A 21,221-nucleotide genomic window follows, 5' to 3' on the forward strand; every position below is an offset into this window, starting at 1 on the left:
CGGTGAAGAAATCACCTCGACGGAATTCAGGTTAATATTTAACAAGGTTGGCCGATTGGTTCGTGGCTGTGGTTTCTTCGAGGAAAATCCTCTCGCCTTTGGCTCTGCGCACCTGGTAGCAAAGCAGCTAGAACTTTTTATCCCCGAAGGGCAACTCCGCGCGGTTCGCGTGGCGGGAAGCGAGAGGCGAGAGGCGTACACCTACCCTTTTTATGCCTAGGGAGAGAATAAATATGGAAATTCGGGGGTAGGCACCCCTGAGAGGAGTATATTGGCGAGTTGTGCTCGCAAACCGGATATTGGAACCTTGCTTCGGGGTTGGAGGTCGAATTCACCTATGTAATATATACCCCCTTGCGGAATATCAGTTCCAGCGGTTCCAATTTTCCAATATTCTCATCGTGACAACACCTTCCCGACTTCCCGCTACGAATTATTCTCTTTCCGAATGTCCGTGCTTCGGGAACTCTCTCTCCGGGCATAACATCGGCCTTTTTTATCTACCTCGCGATAAAGGTTGTACAAAACTCTTCAAACGGTTATTATTGAACAACATTTGCCCTTGAAAAGTCTCTTTCCGAGAACTTGGCAAAAAACCGTTGAAAAGGGTTTTGATCTTCTTAGTGTGTTGTAAACCATTGATTCACACAGTGAATAATACAACGTCACTTCCATTTTGTTGTTTGTCTAACTTCAGCGTATCGCAATCGCATCTGCGGTTTAAAACGCAAGCTAAGAAAAAGTAATATATAAAAGTACTTTTTTTCTTAGCTTTTTCAAATTAACTACTCAAGTCTATCTAAAAATTGCAATTAATTTTCGAAATTATTTTCTCAAAACGTCTGCTCATTTTAAAGTCTCGAATTAAAAAATCAACGGGAGTATTGATTCTGTCTTGTTCCGCATCATGTATGAAATTTGGATTCAGCATTATACATTTGCAATTCGAAAACGTGAATTTATTATCCAATAAATTAGCGACGTGTGTCCTGGTCGTTGTTGGGTTCGAGAACCGGGATCAAAGTGCCGCTTCCGATTGTTCCGAGTAACCGAATGTATAATGCAGAGCGAATCGTACGAGTCACGCACCGCATATCGGTGTCCACACATCAGGACATATCCACGATACGGAAAGCATCAGGCAACCGCGGGAAGCGGAAAGAACGATGTAAAAAGAAAGCGCGAAAGGGGTAAATTCACGAAATCGACCACCCTTCCCGGGGTGGGGGTCAAAACCTTGTTGGATCGATATTTAGAATGGCCGATATATCAAAATTTCCAACATGCGAAAATAAAATATCGAAAGACGAATTGTTGGGATTGTTGATTTGCGAAAGTGTCACGGATAAAAAATTCCGTTTCTAATTTTACAAAATTCAATATTTCTAACTAGAATTTCTAACCCGGAAGTTTCGGTTCCTCTCTCACAAGGACTGCAAACGAGCCAGTCCCCTCCGCACGTGCATCGCGAAGTGGGCCCTTCTTCTTATTCGTCCTCCTTCGGCGTCGCTGCCCCCGCTGATCGCCGCAACAACGGGGCACGAGAACAGCGCCGGCATCGTGTTAAAACTCGCCAACCGGCGTCGAGCGTTCGCGTGTCGGGCGCACGCGCTTCGGGAATCGATGCCAGCTACGTATAAAGCTCTCCTCGGCACGAGCGCGCGACAGTCAGCCGCGTTCGGATATCGAGGATGCGTCGTCGCGGCTTCGAATCGCGCCTGACGCTGAGACCGAGCCTTGAGCTTAACGCGCAGTGGTGAGAGCCCTTAGAGACGGCCTTTGATCGAGCCGGAGTACGAGAGTAGTACGATAGTATAGAGGAACGTTGAACGTTGCAAGTCAGCCGTTCGGCGGTGCGGTTCGTCGCGTCGGGAGGATTACCGTAGCTCGCTTATTTTATTCGCTATTCTTGCAGCTGTTCAGTTTTCTCGGTAATTGTGAAGTGAAGTGTCGCGGTTTCCGTGCTTTCGAAAGCCGAGAAACGAAAACGATACCGAAACCGCCCAATTCGGCTCCATCGGCGTCCGCTGACATATGCTTCGAGGGGTGAATGTGACGGTACTGCCTGCACTGCTCGTCGGTCATCGTAAAAGCCGTCATAACGGAGTCTCTACAAGGAATATCGTCCCTCCTCCACTTCTTCTTCATCCACCCCGGGTGGGACATCGTGAAGACGTCCCGCGGGCACCGGCCGCAGCCCACCGCCCCCCCGGCGTCGAGGAAGGCGACGTTGCTCCGGTTTTCCGCCCCCGCGGAGGCGGCCCCTTCCTCGCCCCCGTCGTCGGCGTCCCAAACGTCGTCGGCGAGGCGATCGCAGCAAAAACGGCGGTGCTCGGCCCCCGGAAATTCCGCTGCCGTTGCCGCCCGGCGTCACGGGGAAAATACACACCAGCAGGACCGGAAACCGGATGGGTGGCGGCCGCCGCGATGTGACATGGATGTCCTAGGCTTTGCCTGCGCCCTCGCCGCCGCAGCCCTTTACCGCAACACCCTCGATGCCGGATTCGTTTACGACGATCGGTGAGTCGAACCTTCCTTGACTTTGATCTACGCACCGCGTCGCCTCAAAGTGCCCGAGCCACCTGTTCGCCCTCCTCCCCTCGCCTCTTCTCGAGAGAAGGTAAACACGCATCCGCGATCTAGTTTCATCTTCTTCTCCCACTCACGCGAAGCATTTGCTACATTTTTCCGAGCTTATTCCATCTGTGATGGGTTGGATTCTGCATATTGCGTTTTTTTTTTTTTTTTTGTCATTTTGTACGGGAAAGGATTTCACGTTCAAATATCTGTAACGCGGAAATAATATCCCCTGTGTGCGTAGGGGTCGAAAGCTCTGCTTGCAACGAAAGAGGAGAGGAATAATAAAAAAAAAAAAGGGGAGGAGCGTACAAGAAAGAGGGAAATCGGGGAAAAACGGGGAAACAAAACACCCTCGCCGGGGGCTTAACGCACGGGCGTCGCTGTTTTGATGGAAAAAACGATACCCTACGCTGAAAGCTTCATTCTCAGATTCATGCTGTTCCTTCGGCTGGAATATCGCCGGCTTTCGTTTCGGGACCTCTTCTCTTCCTCCCTTCTATTTCTTCACTCTATTTCCGGATTTTCGAAAAACAACTGACTGTTGCGCTTGTGTCTTGTTGTTCCCCGCAACCTCGTTTTTCGCTCAGCCCTGCCTGACTTCGTCACGCTCGATTTAACCCCCGCAGAATACTTTCAGCGCACACCGCCGCTTACCTTCTTTTTCTTTCGTACCATCGACCGAACCAACATCCATTCCTCCGAAATTCTTTTATCACACACGGACCGAGTTGGCTTCTGTTTCCGTCTCGCTATAAGCTGGTTTTCGAAACTGAGAATCACCATTTTGCCTCATTTACTGGGCTCTGAAAAAAAGCATTCGGCTCCGTTTGGCGTTAATCCATCGAAAACGAGACCGCGGAAACTTTAATTCTCTGTCAGGTGAGACAAGATCGAGGAAATTTATCTGGCTACAGAATTTGAGGAATGTCGGATTGGATTAACGTCGCAATTTTCTCGCCAACGTATATAACTCGACACGGTCTAAAACGGGAGCTTCGTGCAGGAGAATAACCGGGCAACTTTTTAAGCTAGTTTTTTTTTTTTTTTTATGCGAAGCATCGAGGGTTTTTCTCCTCCCTCCTTGCGTATTACGTCATTCTAACGGAATAGATTATATGCGCAGTTTATCCTCGTCGTCGTCGTCGGCCCCGGCTGCTCGCTCAACTTACTCTTGGTTAAATTTTATCCCGGAAACTTGTTCCCCAGAATGACCCTGCTAAATTGAGGCAAGGCCAAGCCTTCTTTTTTTCAACCCTGCACTCTCTCCTTCTCTTCGCCAGTTTATACCGCAACCCCTAAGAATAATTAACCTAAACGAGATATATTTTCGCACTTTGAACCACCCCGCAGTTTTTCTCAGATGAAAGGGCTTATCGCGAAACCTGCCAGCTGCGACATGTGCGTGCAAGCCCGAGGCGAGCTTTATTTTTATTTCCGAGGAAAAAGAAAAACGCGCGACGCACGTGGCCGGAAGAAACTGATCTAGCAAACTACAGACCTCCGGTCAACTTCTTTAACTGTGATTGATTCGAACGTCGAATTATCGTTTGTACGTACGCGGGTAGTGAAATTTGCTATAGACAAAGATGTTAAACAAGCCACAGACACAAGACTCTAATATATGCACACGTAAACAAGCCACATACAAACGTCTCTAATATGCCTCTTGCGACGAATTCAAATATATACAAAGTCACGGCACACGAAAACCAAAACAAACTTCGGATACAGGTGATTAGAGAAATTAATGACATTGTAGTCAGGACGGCTAGGTGGTCTAGTGGAGTAAGTCTCCGGTAAAGCATCTCTAGATACGAGGTTCGATTCCTGGCTCCGTCGTTAATTTTTCAATTCACCTAAAATATTGGAACTTTGCAGTTCATAGATAGAGAACGTCAACCGTATACAATAATTCGTTATCCATGGAGTGATTTGAACTTTTGTTTCAAACTCCTCTCTGGCACCTGTATTGTGTGTTCGATACAGAGGTCGAAAATTTTCCGCGTGACCTCTGAACTTACCTTCCACACTCATCCAACAGTTCGGTATTCCGACACTCAATAGCTGCACAGGATCGAATTCTCCTGACACGAAATTATTGGATAATGTGTACCCTGAAACTCGGCGTAATTGTTTATGTATTCCATTCGATTACTATCACACGATACGACAAACATAACTGTCTACGAGTCACGACGATCGTTCGACGATAAAGATATCGAGAGAAAAATATACCCGTCAATTTGTCTCCGCACAATGGAACTCAGGGTAAAGTAAAAATTCTTGTTCTTCGCGTGGTGATAAGAAAAAAGGAACTGTTCATGGTCTCGTGCGTAGTTTACGACTTTAGAATTAGTCGTCCCCAGGCAAAAGCATTCGTTGGTAATTGTTACTAATTAATGGGGCTATTAGGCGTATGTCATGACAACACTGAGCGTGGAAAAAGTAGGATTATTTTGAGAGCGTAACGCGAACCTCCGGACCGAGATCAAGGAGACTGAATGGTTGTAACGATTGTAACGATAACTTCGTACAAACGGTATATTTGTCGGAGTTGATTAATCTGGGAAAGTGAGTGCGAAGAAAAAAGAATAAGAGCGAAAGAAAAATTGATATCAATTAAGGTCATGTCGAGGAGTAAGAAAAAGTTTGTTAATAATAGCGGAGGGGAGCTGTGAGTAAAAGTGGGCATTGAAATATCTGTATTCGGAAATGTCTCATTAAAAGTGTAATAAAGAATGAATTATTACGCTTTGGAATATCTCTCATACCCCTTTTAAGAGCTAACAGAATTAGTTTGTACCTCGGTGTTGTATAACTGTGCAATAATAGATTAAATTAACTGTTGATTACCGGCATTGATATTGAGATTGGATCAGGATCCTACCAGCCCTCGCCTCCTGCTCCTGCAGATGCCGCGTCGGGGTGAAAAGAGTTGTTCCATACTGCTCGCGCGATATCGGGTTCAGGGGTTTTTGAATTGCGATAAATTCGGACCCCGTTCCCTCGCTTCGGCTTACGCCTCCCCTTCCGTTCCTCCGAAATGGCGAGTTCAGAACCCTTCTTATCACGGACTATCCTCATCCTTTGTCTGTAAGGTCGCGCCCGGACTATTCAGCAGATTCTTTATCCCGTTTCGCCCCTTACTACGGAAAAATTATCTCTGCACAAATTGAGACGACGCCACGAAGAGCATACAACATTTTTCGGTTTTACATAAATTTATTACAAACCTTCGTTACGCCACCCTCGATTTCAATTTGCATACTTGAATGTTCACAGAGAGAAACAAACATGATCGAAACATTTATCAAACACCTCATAGGTTTTTCCTTCAGGATGCAATCACTTCCCGAACTTTTACCCTCTATTACTTAAAGATCGTTGAATAATTTGTTCAATATACCGCTTAACGTCTACAGTATCCATTCTTAATCATCCGCACGCAGCCTGCACTTGAATAACAACGACAAATTGCCCACGATATCAGCAACTTTCTTGGAAATATGTAATCGACCGAGTCACTTCCTGTTCATGAACCATTCATGACTGGTCAACTATTTCCATTCTCGCCCAAGAGTCAAGTGACTTTTTTTTATAGAATCATTACTTAGAGCCTCATGCTGCTTGTCTTACCGATTTCTGTTTGTTTCTGTGACGAATGATGATCGCATCTTCATCTTCCATCACTTTGACCTCCGTCGTGTGAAGAGGAGAGAAGAGAGAGAGAGAGAGAAAAAAAAACGCTGTGAAGCAAACTTTGAAAGAGCTGGAGAGAAAAGAAGACAATGAATTATTTTCATCCTTCGGAATTAGGTTCTCCCTTTTCCACCGAGTAACGGTAGCTCAAAGCTGGGCAATAAATTCGAGGGATTGAAGTAACAGACTGTTGGTACATCTCCACGTGTGCGCAACGGCACGTGTGGACATTTGTAATTATTACAGACACTCGCGACCGAGAAAGCTTCTCTTTTCTCCTTTCACAGGAGTTGTGACTAGAAGAACGCAGGCATATTGACGTTGGTAAACGCGAACAGCAGGAAATGGTGAAACGCATTATGCATGGGCAATTTTTCATCTCTATATCGACCATCGCACTGTGGCTATGGGCATTTTGCTGCGCTCCAATTCCTCCGCCATCGCTCCGTACTCGGCCCTTTGCACGAGGCAGCGGTATATTATAGTGGCTAACACGCTGGTATAGTGGCCATAATTAAGTCTGGATTATTAACCGAATCCCAGGCATGGCGCCCCCGGTTTTGACCCCTTCTAGCGCCCCTGGTCCTTTATTACCCCGTTTTAACTGATATTGAATATGGCCGAGCGTTCAGGGCGTTTGCCTTCCCGTTTCGAGTAGCTTGTTATGTTTATGCAGGAGGCGAAGTCGGAGCGCAGAAATACAGCATCGCTTCAAAAGGTAGATGAATTAAGCTTTTCACCGACACGGTGCATCTCGACTGTGTGACCTTACTTAGAAGAGCCTGAATTATTCAGTGTTGAAATAAGGCGGCGAGAAATATTCAAAGTGGAATCTATAATTAGAATGGGACGAAGTGATTGCACCTACCTCGTTGATGAGGAAACGTGTAGTTTAGCAAGGAGAATTCTGCGTACAGATCCCGATACCGACATCTGATCGACTCTTTAACCGCATCACAGCTCAGATACAAACCCTTTTTTCAGGTGGAAGTTATCCCCACCCCGATGAAGAGGAAGAAAATTAGGAGGATTTTTTGCGACGGTTAAAAAAGTTAATGTGGGGGATAACACCTACCTGAAAAAAGGTTTGTGTCTGAGCTGTGAAGCTGTTAACGTGTCGGTAAGATGTCGGTATTGGGATCTGTAGGCAGAAATTTTCTTGCTTTACTACTACTAATTAAACGAGTCAGAAGTGGGTGAAATCTCGATACATGCATACATCATCGATCGGTGTAATTGATGTGCACGTGAATCAAGTCCAAATTGCAAATATTATGATCTCATGCAGATTCTGTAGAATCGGTAGAAAACAAAATTTGTCCACGGTTCTAACAATCCTTTTTTACAGTTAAATGTCGTCTGTCATTTAATACATCAGGTTATTCGAGTGTGAGACTACTGCTCAGCTTTCTCCGATTCTGAAGCGTGAAATATCACTTTAGCGGTTGTTGAAAAAACCTCTTCTACTTCAGAGTATTTTTTGCAACAGAACCTTTCCACCCCGGACCTTCAATTTACTCTTTGAATAAAATTTCGGTGAAAAAGGGATACTGCTTCGGAAAAGTTTTGACATTGATTGACCTTGACTGGACTGCGTGGTATTCGTTCGTTTGATCACATTTTTTGTTTTGCATCACTCTTCTTTTACTAAATGTCCAATAAAGGATCATTTCTATTATGTGAATCCACTATATGAATAAAGATATGTCGAGTTTCTGAATTAATGGATAAGGTTTCATTTGATCTCAAGTTCCGTGTCTTGTTTACCAAATTCTCAACTTTTTCCACGCAGTCCAAACACCTTGATCATGCCCTCCCATCGATTCGGAGATGCGATATTAGATTTTAACATTGTATACCCGATACCCGCCGGTTCTAATGGATTCACCGTGTACTCAGCTCGTGAATGGAGTGAATTTTCCTCTACCTTTTCTTCCTCCAAATTCGGATTTCAACCCCCTCGCGTATAAGGTACGCCCTTCTTTAAAAGGCAGGCAGGCAGGCTGAGGCGATCCGAGAGCAAAATGGAGTTGGAGGTAATCGTATGGAAATTGTGAAAGGTTTTGGCAAAGGTCTCTGTATTCGGTAATATTCCGGATGATGTAAATGAAATTTGGAAATACCTTGGCATGCGTTGCGAAGCGGACAGGTTTGAGGCGTCTGCCGCATAGCCAGCCGGAGAAAACGGCGGACCTAAGCAGAAGGAGGAGAAGAAGAAAATTCTTTCGGCTCTTTTATTGTCCGTACTTCGGCCTCTTCCAGTTTACCTAGGCTTGATTAAATACGGCAACCCTCATAGTTGGCATTTCCGACGTTTTCGATACCCCGACGTCAGTCAGTTTTATTAGTTTTCCTCTCCTGGGGACGCAAGTTTCCTTCGTCGTTGGTCCCTGCAGCTCTGTGTTGCGTCTCACATAAAAGTATACAGTAATGAAAACCCGACCCAAGGGACGGGGATTTCTCTTTTTAATCGGCAGTCCCCACGGGTTGTTTTCGAATCGGAACTCTATCACCTATGTAACAAATAAAATACATGAAAAAGATTTCCCCGAGAAAGAGTTCTTCATCCTTGGCTGAGCGCCGTGTCCTTCACCCTAGAACAAATACCGCGTTGTCCATAAGACACATCACGGGGAGGAATAGGAAAAAGTAAAGAAAGAGGGGAAAAACAACAACTACAAACAAAGAAAATTATACTGAAAGTAAAATGCCTTACGGACGGAGTATGCACCGTAAAAAAGGGTAACAGGGATGAGGGAGGAGAGAGGTTTTAAAAAGAAAAAGGCCATATAGGTATGGGGTTCGTCGGGGATTTCGGGTGGTGGTTGTCCGCGGGGGGAAAAGGGCGTGCTTGGAAACACAAAAGATGGCCGTCCCCGAGTTTATGCTCGGATTGTGGCATGGTATATGGTACATGAAAAACTCATATGATATTATATATATGATATATAAGGGACGGTATTTTACTGCGGTATGCTGACTACAATGGGCTAGGAAAAGAATACACGGACGTATTTATTTGCATAGTTTATGCACGGCCTCCCGAAGCGAAGGAGGAATGAAAAAAAGAAACGACAACAAGGAGCGCTAAAAAGATGGGGAATAAAAAAGATAACGGCCTCCGCGACTCAGTTACAACCCTCAAAGATCCACGGGTTCGTCAAAATTCACATAACGTCATTTCATTTCGTTGCTGTCACCTTTGACGAGGTTGCCTGGCCAAGAATCGATATTTTTTATTCATTTTGTTACGAGATAGTCGTACATTGAGTAAGTATCAATCGACATTTTTATTCCTAAGCTACAAAGATCTATTTGATAATACTAAAATGGAAGATACTAAAAATTCTAGATATCGATGTTTCATTTTGCATCGCTGCCAAGTGGTTAAAAATTTCAAAGATTCGTTCGACTTCGCTCTACGCTAGATCATTTTGTCGAAAATATTATTTTCTGAGAAGTCACTGAAAAGTTTCTCTTTCCAATAGTCGATTCAATGTTGCCATCGATTTGTTAAAATCAATATCAATTCAACGTTGTGAGACTTCCAACATAATGAAATAAGGTGTTTAAGTGACTTATAAAATATAACCCTCCGAATAAAACGACCCGTTGTGGAGTGCAATTGGAAGTATTCGTGAAATTTATACATCTTTATATTTTTAGCTTAACGAAAGCTCATGAATGCAATGATTCTTTTAAGAAATTAGCTCGTAATACAATTGACAAAAATTATCGAGGTTCGAAAAACCAGTCTCATTGGAGAAATTAAATTTTGAACATTACTTCACTTCGATTGTAATTCTTGGCTGTACCTGAGATCGGAGGGGCGATCGCTTATTGCCGTAATAAAGTAGTCGATTTTTAAGGTGTCCTTTGTATAAAAGAGAGAGAAGCGTCAATTCACCCTCGGACAAGTCCCCTCGAGCGGTACGTAGAACACACACATGTACACACATAAAATGTGTACAGGTATAAAATACAATAAAATCAACAACAAAATTAAAACCAGAGTTGACAAGGATTGACAATAGAAGAGAGATAAAAGTAGATAAAAATAAATCGAACTGAAATGAGCGATAAATAAAGATAAAACAAATAAATAAATAAATGAAAGAGAGAGAAAGAGAGACATAGGCCGAGGGAGAGCGGCAGAGAGGGTGGTATAAGGATGTTCGAAATTCAGAGGAGATGTTGTATGGAAAGTGGAAGGTTCTATAGGGAGAATAAAGTGGTCCAGAGAGAGGCTGCGGACTGCGGTGCAGAGCGAGTTTATGCGGTGTCCGTTGTACCGTGGGTGTGAATCTTTGCCAAAAAATTTTCGTATTCATTTCGTATCGAGGCGAAAGGGAGCCGAATAGTAACAGTCTGTGACTCGTGACCGTCTGCGGCTTCTCAACCTTCTGAAATTACATCACGCAGTGTCCGATTACCGCGTATACTGCAAAAGTCACGTGATGTATCTTACAGGAAACACGATACAAGCAAAATCATTCGCAACGTGTAATAATAATTCGTATTCGACGAGAAATGGTCGAGTATAGATAGCAAAGAAATTGAGAAATAAAACGGAGGAGGTGCGATTTCTGGAAGACTCGTTCGACTGTGCGTGATTTAATAAGTTTGCCTGAAAAATTTCACTTTGAATGGCAAACGTTGAACGTCTTCTATCCTTCTCACGTGCTTGAGACGTTATCACGTCTGCAGTCCGCATTAAATGGCACAGCGGGGAGCGGAAATTTCTTTAATTATCAATTAAGGGGTCGCCGTGCGCCGGGGACACGTCGTGCCCTACGATGTTCATCCTCCGGGAGGCCTGGAAACCCGTCCCTCATCACCGCCCGAAGGGAATGAAAATCCCGAAAAAAGCGAAGCGTCGACGATCGAAAACGGAATTCGTTACGTCGCGAGGGGAGCAATGTTTAAAAAATTCATGCATTCCCACCCGTTGCGTCATTCCGAGTGAAGGGTCAGATATGTACTTGGACTACGATTGTGTCACGGTGAAATTGCGGCAATTGAATACAATATGCTCGTGGACGTCTAGGAGACGTTTATTCGGTATAATGTGCCGGACGAAACGTTTTAGTCGTTAGTCACGCTGCCAGCCCCGACGTCAAGTAAAACTCTGTCAATTGGCGGGTCAATTTTTCAACTCATCAAACGACCTACGTGAAACGGACGCCTTGCTGGTGGAATTGTTATTCGTATCTCCCTTCGTCGATATGTAAGAAAGAAAGAAGGAGAAATAATAACGGAGTTTACTGGTGATTGAATTTCCAAACTCTCGTGAAAATTACACAAGACTTTGTAAATGATGTTCACTATGAGTTTTGCAAAATCTTTCGATGTCGCTGTGAAACGTTATTGTGTCTTGTATGTACCAATAATGTACCATATCCTGAAGAATTTTGATGAATTCCCTGGAATCTCGCAGGATTTTGGGCAATCCCGTGTGTATAAGCACAATGAAGTCTGAGATGTAGGTGGGTATATGAAATTTCTGAAATATCTTGGATCGTTCGAAGTTTCGAAATCTGGGTATGAAATTTTTCGAAGTGATGAACCTTTTTTAGAAAATTATTCAGGCACGGGTTTCGACGCTAGTTTATTACGTATTGAACAAATTTCAGATTCCGCGGGTATTGGATTCGACGAGCTTTTCTTTGCTCTCTTCAAAACTATTCACGCGTCTGATCGATATAATTAAAGTTCGAACCGGTTAGGAGGCAAACTTGGATGAAAAAAATGTGCGCAAGTATTTGTTGATCCGTTTTGTACAGAAAAATTTGCGTATGAGCCACGCGTCCGGCAGTCACACTGTAAAAAATTAAATTTTGACACCGACAGAGGCCTGAGAACGAGGAAAAAGCAACTCGACGTCTCGGTGCGTGACGGCGTGTCGTTCGTCCTTTCATTTCGTTGTTCTGGGATGATCACCAGCGGTTTTGGTCAATTAGTTTAATTTCCTACTCCGACGACCGCGACGATAAACGTAATGAAATAATCGTTTTTGCGGTATCTACTAGCGGTCGGCAGGATCACGTCACGCAAGGTTGGATTAAGTTGGTTCTGTGCCGGCTGCGCGGGACGCGATTCGATTACTATTTAATGGAAAACAAATCAACTTGATTGGATCTCTCCAGGCTGCTGCCATGATCGAGAGTGATTCGCAAATACACCATTACGAAATAACTCCTCCCGCCCCTCCCCCCTCCCGCAACTCTCTCTCTCTCTCTCTCCCGCTACTCTCTTCCTTCGTGCTTCTGGCCATTTATCATTTCGATTCTCCCACCCGTGTGATCGTGTATACAAATTCACCAAATTACTCTTCATCACTCCGAGATCATCCAGCACCGTTCAACCCGAAATAAACGCTGGTTCTCATTTTTAATTCAGCGTCTTATCTCTCGCTCATTTTGCCCCGCAAGCTTCTAGCTGTAACTTCCGCACTTCGTTATACGATGAAACAAATGATAATTGTTCTCCTCATCTCTTCTTCAAAGTCATCGTTAACTGATATGTAAAATTATTTTAGGCTGTAATTTTTCACATTCTAATCGTAACTGCCGATCCTCGCTCGTGAAAGTATGAAGTCAAATTTTGTGTACCGGCCGCGGTGAATTCACTCGGGTTTTCTCACTACAAGTAATACTTGGCGTGTCGTATAAGACTCGGAACGGTGAGTTGTAATGAATAATTAATTGAAATACGTCCGATAAGCCAGAAAATAATAAGGTCGGGATAAGTTAAACGACGGGCAGTCGAAGGGTGCGGACTCTCGGGTTAACTTTTATCGCCGAAAACTTTTCCCTCAGTCGTTAACGCGTATTATATCTATATATACGTTGCATAACTTTGGACACCAAACACAGGCTTGAGCCAAGTTTTGGTAGACGCACCATTTGCGGTCATGAAAAATAATTTAACCGCCATTTCATCTGGATTCGTATAATTTCGTGCCTTGATATTTTCCGTCAAATCACGCCTACAGCCTAGTTGCAATTTTGGAATAAATTCTCCAATTAATTTTTCTCTGTCTTAATTACGCTGATTAGCAAAGTCGGGCATCGCCCTTGTATCCTTATTCAAGTCCCAGAACGTAAAAATGCACTTATTTGTGCCCCGATGATCATTTCTTGCACCGTCGCGGAAACAATTACTTTACGCACTGAACACGGATAAAAGAAAAGAACTGCCCGCGTAAAGCATACCCAGTATTACGTAAAATAATTCACTCGGAAGCTTCAAACCATGTCTCGCAAAGCCACTAAATATTTACATAATTCTCCCGGGGATTCGGGCAATGAATTCACTTCGCCTCCGCCTCCCCCTCAAATCCTCAATTCTCGATCAACCTCGAGTTTCCCACGTCCTCCCCTCGTGTCTTTGAGGCTCACTCGATCGTACCGCCGCCGTCCTATTTCCACACTTTGTGTCCGTTCGTCCATGGCGCTTCTCTTCTAGCCGCGGACGCAAAGCTCCGGCACTTAAATTCGCTCGCCACTTGGGAACCTAGTCGGTCGTTCTAAAAGGCAAATATTTAATGGTTTCCACCGAGCGGGTGTTCTCATGCCTCGGTACTGCGGTAGTTGAGCCGCACCTGAGACGGGAAATTTCTCTTTTTTACTAAATTTATTTCGAACCGTGTTTCAGACGCCCCCGAAGAAATAAAAAGACAGATTTACCATCCGTGCAAAAAAACTCTTTGCACACATCTACGTATGGGGCATTCCACGTCAAATTAGCAGCCCGTGTACCTTACCACCTTTGATTCTGATTCTTTTTTGGTATGATGTTTTTACCAACCCGAAAGTGTCTCGGGAATTTTTTCAGATTTTTTTCCAGCCATTGGTGAAATTTATACAAAATTGCAAAACCGGTTACGAAAACGGCATATTTAAAAATCTTAGAAAATTTACACTGTTTCTATGATTCAAAATGTGATTTTTGAACGAAACATGATAATGGCATATCAATACTTACTATTTTTTTCTCATGTTTTTTTTCTTTTTCATCTTTTATATGCCCCGATCTAAATATATTGCAGGATCACATTATTTTCATGACTCTGTGATCTGTTTAGATTGCGGAATAGAAAAATAAAACTCCAAACGGAAAGACTAAAAACTTACGAAAAAATTGTAAATATGGAGATCTCATTATCGTGTGATACTTTTAAATCTGATTTAAAATCATAGACTCTGTGTGAATTTTTTCAGATTTGAAAGAACGGAGTTTTTCGCAATTGGTTTACGATTCGATTCAAATTTCACCGGTGGCTAAAGAAAAATTCAAAAAAAGTTACGAGACCTTTTTGGGTCGGTATGATCCTAATACTAGAAAATTATTAAGATCGTACAGTTTTTCTTTGCAGCTCAGAATCAGTCCAGCGCCTAAGTTTCCAGGATATTGTTATTTTTTTTACTTCTCGTCGAACTCTGTTGTTGTTGTTGTTCTTTCTTTTTTTTTTTTCCTTCTACTTACTTATCTCCGTTTTTAATCTGTCGAAGAGCTTCACACGTAACGAGAAATCGCGCAGTCCCGACTCTCTCTTCTCATCTCAGCCTTGTTTCGCTCTTCATTCCTCCGTATTCCTTCAAGCTCTTCTCGTTCGTTTCGCCTCGGCGTGTACCTCTTGAAGATTGCAGCAAAGTGCACTCCCGTACAAGTACGGATAAGTGCACTCTTTTCCTAGATTGGAACGATCTGGGTTAACGATATTTTCATATAACGTAGAGCCGTGTACCTTTGACCGTTGTATAATAAGTCTCCATTTTTTCCCCCTTTCTTTCTTCCTGATTAAACCACGCGAACGCCTTAAACCGATCAAAGTTATCGTTACATCGCGATCCCGTGTCGGCGAGATAAAATTTCACCTTCTCGGTTGAATTTTCACAAAATTCCGGATAATTTGTTATGCCGGTAACGAGTGAGCGAACGATTGAATGGGTGAATGTAAATTAAGTTTGCGAAAATTATCGCGTGACTTGGTCTCTTAAATAGTTAAACGAATATTCAGAGGGGTTACTATAGGTGCTCGTACTCAGGTGTGAATTCGGCAAGAATTACTCATAATCGCTGGCTATTCAAGAGTTTTTTCAAAGTCACCCAAGGTTTATTTAAACTATACAACGATGTCATTATTTCAAGTCTAGCAGCGTAGGTGAACCGAAGAATGTAAGAATTTTAGAATCACGAGCAGCCGGATTATCGATAAAAAATATCGAGAATACCTTGGCACAAATCTTATCGCCTAAATCCAGGGTCGCACGGAAATTAATCCCGTGTTGTAAAAGACTCGACTCGAGTGAGTCTTTCCTTAAAGGGTGGATGTCTTCCTTAATTTCCCATCTCTTCTAGTGCCAGGAGTATATAATGTATAATATATATGTATATAGATCCGGAGCGTAAACACATTCACTGTCAACTTTGGTTAAACTTGGGCCCTAACACAGCTCCGAGGGTTTCGTTGCCCGGTTCCTCAGGTTTGGCTAGATCGGTCGAGAGACGCTGCAAGCTCGGGAACGCGGCTGACGCTGTATAGAATCGCGTCGTCGCGACGCCCCGGCGTCCGTAGGCGTTGAAGCGAAACGGGAAATCCTTGAATAAACGGTTTTTCCCCGATGAACGAGGCTTAGCGAGGAGCTTATCTACCGACTACGCAGATGCAGGAAACAAAGGAGAGATATGCCGCCACCCGCTCTGCACCAAAAGTCCGGGGAAAGAAATCTTCTTCGCGAATATAATTCCCTTCAAACTCGAAAGTCCCTCCCGCGAAAACTTTGGACATTCGGGCCAAACTCTAATTATTATTTCAAAAGATATTCCGGAAAATGAATAACATTTCTCATGCCGTTGATATTATAATTATTATTTTTCCTTCTCATTCTTTCACTCCCTCTCTTCGGTACGTTTGATAATTGCTTTTCTTCACCCGCCCAAGTACCCTCGATTTAACAACTTTGGGGTGTTCAACTCGAATCGTCAAATTGTCACTGGAATCTAAATTGTCAGGACATTTAACATCAAAAAAGGAATCCTTGGCAAGTCGAATCGGATTCATTCGAAATTCGGTTCTCTACGGAATTGAAATTCATCCCGATCTCCACGTCCTGAGCTTGCGGAGTAATTTTCTTGCGATAATCACCGATCGACATTGTTCCATTACCAATGTCTGCAGTGCATAACTTGCTCGAAACACACTGTTACGTGTCAGGTAAACATATGATACACCGCTGACCATAAACAATAAATCGTTGTACGTCGCTTAAAGTCCGCAGATATAATTGGCTCAATATGTGTCATTTGAAGTGAAACCGTATCCAATTACGTTGAACGAATTAACAGAGAATCGCTAATATACTCGTATGGATCAGCATAGGACTGTAGAGGGTTGAATGAGACACATAAGCTGCTCAACTCGTACGACACACCTACGCATAGTTGAATGCATAATCGTTGCGGTTACACGTACAGTTGATACGTAATTCGAGGAGCTTTCAGGGGATTATACATCTTCTCATCATTCGCGTAATAATTGTGTCGGCGGCACAGCTCTCAGGTTTCATCTTCCGCACTTCAAAGGAATTCATGTATAGTTCATACACGTATGAGCGTCAATTTCGCAAAGATTTGTGTCTCGTAGACACCTTAACCGCAAATCTGCGATCCCGGCCACTTTGTCAGATAAACTGTTCGCTCAGGCTAACGACGACCGGAGAACTGTTCGACGAGACCGAATGTTAATTTCCCATTTCCTGCGTTTATTTTTTCTACCCGGTGCGGTTCAATCAGTAAGCGAGCCGAGTTTAACGGTATGAAGTATGTATATATGTATAAAGAAGCTGCATATTTTCCTACGCTCGGACTGTGGAAGTTATGTTAACACTCAACCCTATCGCGTGGTCGTTTGTAAACGAGGGGCCGGTTTACGAGCTGAAATAAGGTGGCCTGCGCGCTACGTAAGACGGCATAACCGTAACACATAAGCCGACGTAACCAGACATAACGTTGCAACAATGCTATCTCCATCGCTTATCGTAAACTCGCGCGTTACAGCAAAGAAGCCCCCTTTCTCTTTCGCCCCTTCCCCCACCCCACCTATTTTCTACCCGCCCCCGACGGCCATATGAAATCGATAAGCTCGCCGGACGAAAGCTCCGTTTGCCAGCTGTGGGTGTTATCAAGGGCAAAAAAATAAGTCGAGGCTAGTCCTGAACGCGTGGGCTATTGTCCTCGCTAAGGACCTCGTATATATGTATATGTATACGTGTGTATGTGAGTAAGTATGTATGTATGAGGTCCTTTATATTGACACTTTCTTTCGGGGGCTTGCCTCTGACCTAAATGATTGTTGCCACTATTGTGCCGGGTTCCTTTTTTTACCAGGGTACAAAGCGAGGGCTCGACGACGAGGCGTATGGCGGAAATTCCCGTAGATGATGAAAGATGGCCAAGACCTCCAGGTTGCACTTCTCTAATTTTATTCGGTGAAGGAGATCGTTCTTTTTCAATGTTATACATGTATGCTTACCGAAAGCGATTCGCGATTTTGTAGAAATTCGGGTAGCTTGAATATGCAGGGTAGTGAATATATACAAAGATTTTAGCGAGATTATTGTCTTCGCGATCGAGTTCTATATATGTGCAGGAGCAGCCCTTTTCGTTTCGACGAAAGTTCAATTATCGTTGATATGCCAATTCAATCGACCTCTCGCAGAAAGGTCGGTTTCCTTTTATTACGCCAGAACCCCTCCAAGGGACGTTGCAATTTTCATCCAGCACCCCGGCTGATCGGGACCGATAACTATAAAATTATTTAATTGATCGTAACTCGGTTTTATCACGGGCGTTGCGTTCAAGGGCCGGGAGCACACTCCTGCTGCTGGGGTGTCACTGAATTGTTGGAAAGTTTGAATTTAGCGGATAGCGATAAACAGATGGCGGAGACCAAGGAGACGCTGCAGAGCATATAAACGCGGCTGAAGCGTGACTCAAAGTTACCGACGAAAAAACGTCGACGAAGGGAAGTGGAAGAATATCGGATTATAGAAACTGCAAACTCCTTCGGCGTCAGCTCATTATGCGAGTATCGTAATAATTCTAGAAAGCTCTTGCCGTTATCTGGTCAATTTTCGATTAACTTGGAGGGTGAAGTGAGGATTATGCCAATTAAAAAGACAATCGTAAAACGACGCCGAGTAATTAGAACCATTTGTATATTCGTTGAACCCCGTCTTTGCTGCATCGTTAATTCGATATTTCGATCTTGACGGCACCGTCGGATCCTCGTAAAAAAAAAACTCATCGACGGGATGTCTTTTCCGCTAACAAGCATCGCAAGGTGGAATTTCCGCGCAGCCAGAGCCGCAAGAGCGGTGAAAGGCGCCTTTTTTCACGCATATCTATCAGCTGCGCTCAATTACGTGCACGCATCTCGAACTTGAAAGGGATGCGAAATCCTGCAGGTTGCGTGCAGACGGGCAAAAGACTGTTACTCACTTCCGGACGGAAGTCGTCTTGACTCCACTTTATATACTCGAGGAGTGAACCCGGGTGTATATAAGTCGGTTTTCTGCCGTGTTAAACGATCACGCGCAGCCAAAGTTTCGCCCTGACTTACGGCCGGCGTAACTGAAACGAAATGCTCCGTAGAAAACAACAAGAAGGAGAGAGTGTGAGAGAAAGAGTGTGTGTGTGTGTGTGAGAGAGAGAGAGAGAGAGAGCTGCTCTCCCCTTATTCCATTTTCGTAAGCCCGTGTGAAAGGAAAAATACAGGTAGAATCATATCTCTGTGTAAATGGGTTGGGAAACAGGAGCTGTGATACTGCTGGATTGGATAACTTTTCAGACGTGTTTGAGACCCCGGCGCCGCTCTTTTGTCACTTTAATTTACGCCATTAAGGAGGCAGGGGGACTTGGCTAAAGTGTCTTTGAAATTTTAAGCTCCCTCCTTTCCAACCTTTACTTTTCTCTCTCTCTCTCTCTCTCTCTTTCTCTCTCTCCAATTCTGTATGAATGACAGGAGTAAAACACTTGTAAATAAATGTCGCCGGCAGTGTTAGGCGAATTGGTTTTCGAAACTTCGGGGTGAAACTTCCGGAAAAAAATCAGGAAATCTGGCGTTATTGTATCACCAAAGATGACGTATACAACCCGCTTGTCTAATGCCCATCGCTGTAATCATCCCTGAAGGTAGCGGAGAGAGAGAAAATTACTTTTTTCCATCCTCTTTCCTCTCCGAAATCTGGTAAACGCCAGAAAGAGGGAGAGGATGCGAGGGTTGAAAAAGTTACGCGAATTGGTATAGAGAAAGTTGCCGAAGTATAACGCGAAGGAGACTTTGAGAGCTGCGACTAAACGACAAGACGGCAATTTCTGCAGAGAATCCTTCGAATATTCATACATATGTATTTATAGATATACGTATACACAGAATTCGGATGAAGCCGTAAAAGAAAATCCTTCAATTCTCCGGACCTTCTTTTCTTCTTCTCTCCCTATTCTTCGTCTCCCTTTTTCTCCTCCTTATTCCGCCCCAGAGTCACGGGGCGATCTTTTTCATATCGAATATTGCGTTATTTGCATACTTTCTTGGGGCGGCAAGCCGTGCGGGGAGGGACTAAAGATGGGAAAATATACGCAATTCTCTTCGCTTTCTTCTGAAAATATTCAAACAATGCAATATGAATCGCTCGTTTCGCTACGAGCCGCCAGCTCCGCTGTTCCGACTCTGAGAACGACTCGGGCGGGTGATCGGAGCCGTTGCATTCTACTTCGCCTTATTTCTCGCGAAACAACTATCAAGAATTGTTGCAGCTCCCTTTGAGATCGCGCGAGCACTCGAGGATCCTTTATGAAAACAATTAATAACCGCCCAACTCCTCCAGCCGCTATCCCTCGCCGCCCTTTTTAAATGCCTGGGAAGGTGAAACTATCCCAGAAAATGAAAAACCGATGCGTTTCATATCCCAGTTGCATCGGCTCACCCGGGGATTATAATAAGTATAACGCAATTACCAGTGGAAACACCTGCGGAATGCATCTCAAACTCGATCCGCTAGATGCGAAAGTTGGATTACTTCGATTGTTCAATTCCTTTGACTTCAGTTTCATATCCTGAAACTTTTGAAATAACGAGCTCTCAAACCTCTTATACAAGACTTCTCTTTCTGGGCACGTGGAACTTTATACTTCTCTGTCAATTGACCCAATTCTCAGTTCATTGTTCACCCGGTTTCGTGACGTTATCGAGGTTCTTGATCTTTGAGAAACGGAACGATGGGTTCAAGTTTCACCCTTGCGATTTTTAAATCAGAGTAACGAAACTTAGTTAAAACACAAATCAAAGAGCGAAGCTTGTCGTTGTCAATCGATCAGATTTCGTCTCTTTTAACTGGTAAAATCTGAGAGTCCCTTAGCGGATGCACTTGAACTTTTATCCGCCTCGTTATACATACGAGACGCTTGAAACGACGGAGCGATACTTGCAGAACGGTTCTGCAAACGGCAGAGTTGACAGTCGGTAAATTGCTCGGAAGTAATGCGGAGGGAATTGTTTGTAATGAGGATGAACACAGCGGCTTTGTGAACGGTGTGTTGAAACCGGAGAGCTCTCGTGAATTCGGCGTTCCCGCATATGGTGCATCGAGGAGTTCCGTAACCAGCCGCTAACCGGATGTTGTTGGCGCAATCAACCGAGCAAGTCGTTACGTACTTACCAATCCCTTGGTATTCGAGGGATGAAGAATTGGATTTTGGAGGGGGAAAACGGTCAGCGAACCGTCCTCGGCGATAACTCGGTCTTTCAATTCAAGTTCCGAATGTTCTCCTGACCGCGTCGTGACAATACACGCAGAGTTTGCGATGGGGGAGCGGCAGGATGCGATTAGGAACCACAGCTTTGAACAGGATTCAGGGAATTTGGCTGGCCTGCTAGG

General features: G+C 44.0%; 1 protein-coding gene across 2 annotated transcripts in view; it reads left to right on the top strand.

The window, feature by feature from the left end:
• Window positions 1–1,649: 1,649 nt before the first annotated feature.
• The window catches only part of LOC107221845 (protein O-mannosyl-transferase TMTC2), a 168,126-nt gene continuing 148,554 nt past the window's right edge, over window positions 1,650–21,221 (top strand). For both annotated transcript variants that reach the window (XM_046734379.1, XM_046734381.1), the window contains exon 1: window positions 1,650–2,520. In XM_046734379.1, the coding sequence (XP_046590335.1) occupies window positions 2,435–2,520 (86 nt within the window). In that variant the 5' untranslated portion in view covers window positions 1,650–2,434. The remainder of the gene's footprint in view (window positions 2,521–21,221) is intronic.

Source organism: Neodiprion lecontei, chromosome 3 (assembly GCF_021901455.1).
Source record: "Neodiprion lecontei isolate iyNeoLeco1 chromosome 3, iyNeoLeco1.1, whole genome shotgun sequence".
Taxonomy (NCBI): domain Eukaryota; kingdom Metazoa; phylum Arthropoda; class Insecta; order Hymenoptera; family Diprionidae; genus Neodiprion; species Neodiprion lecontei.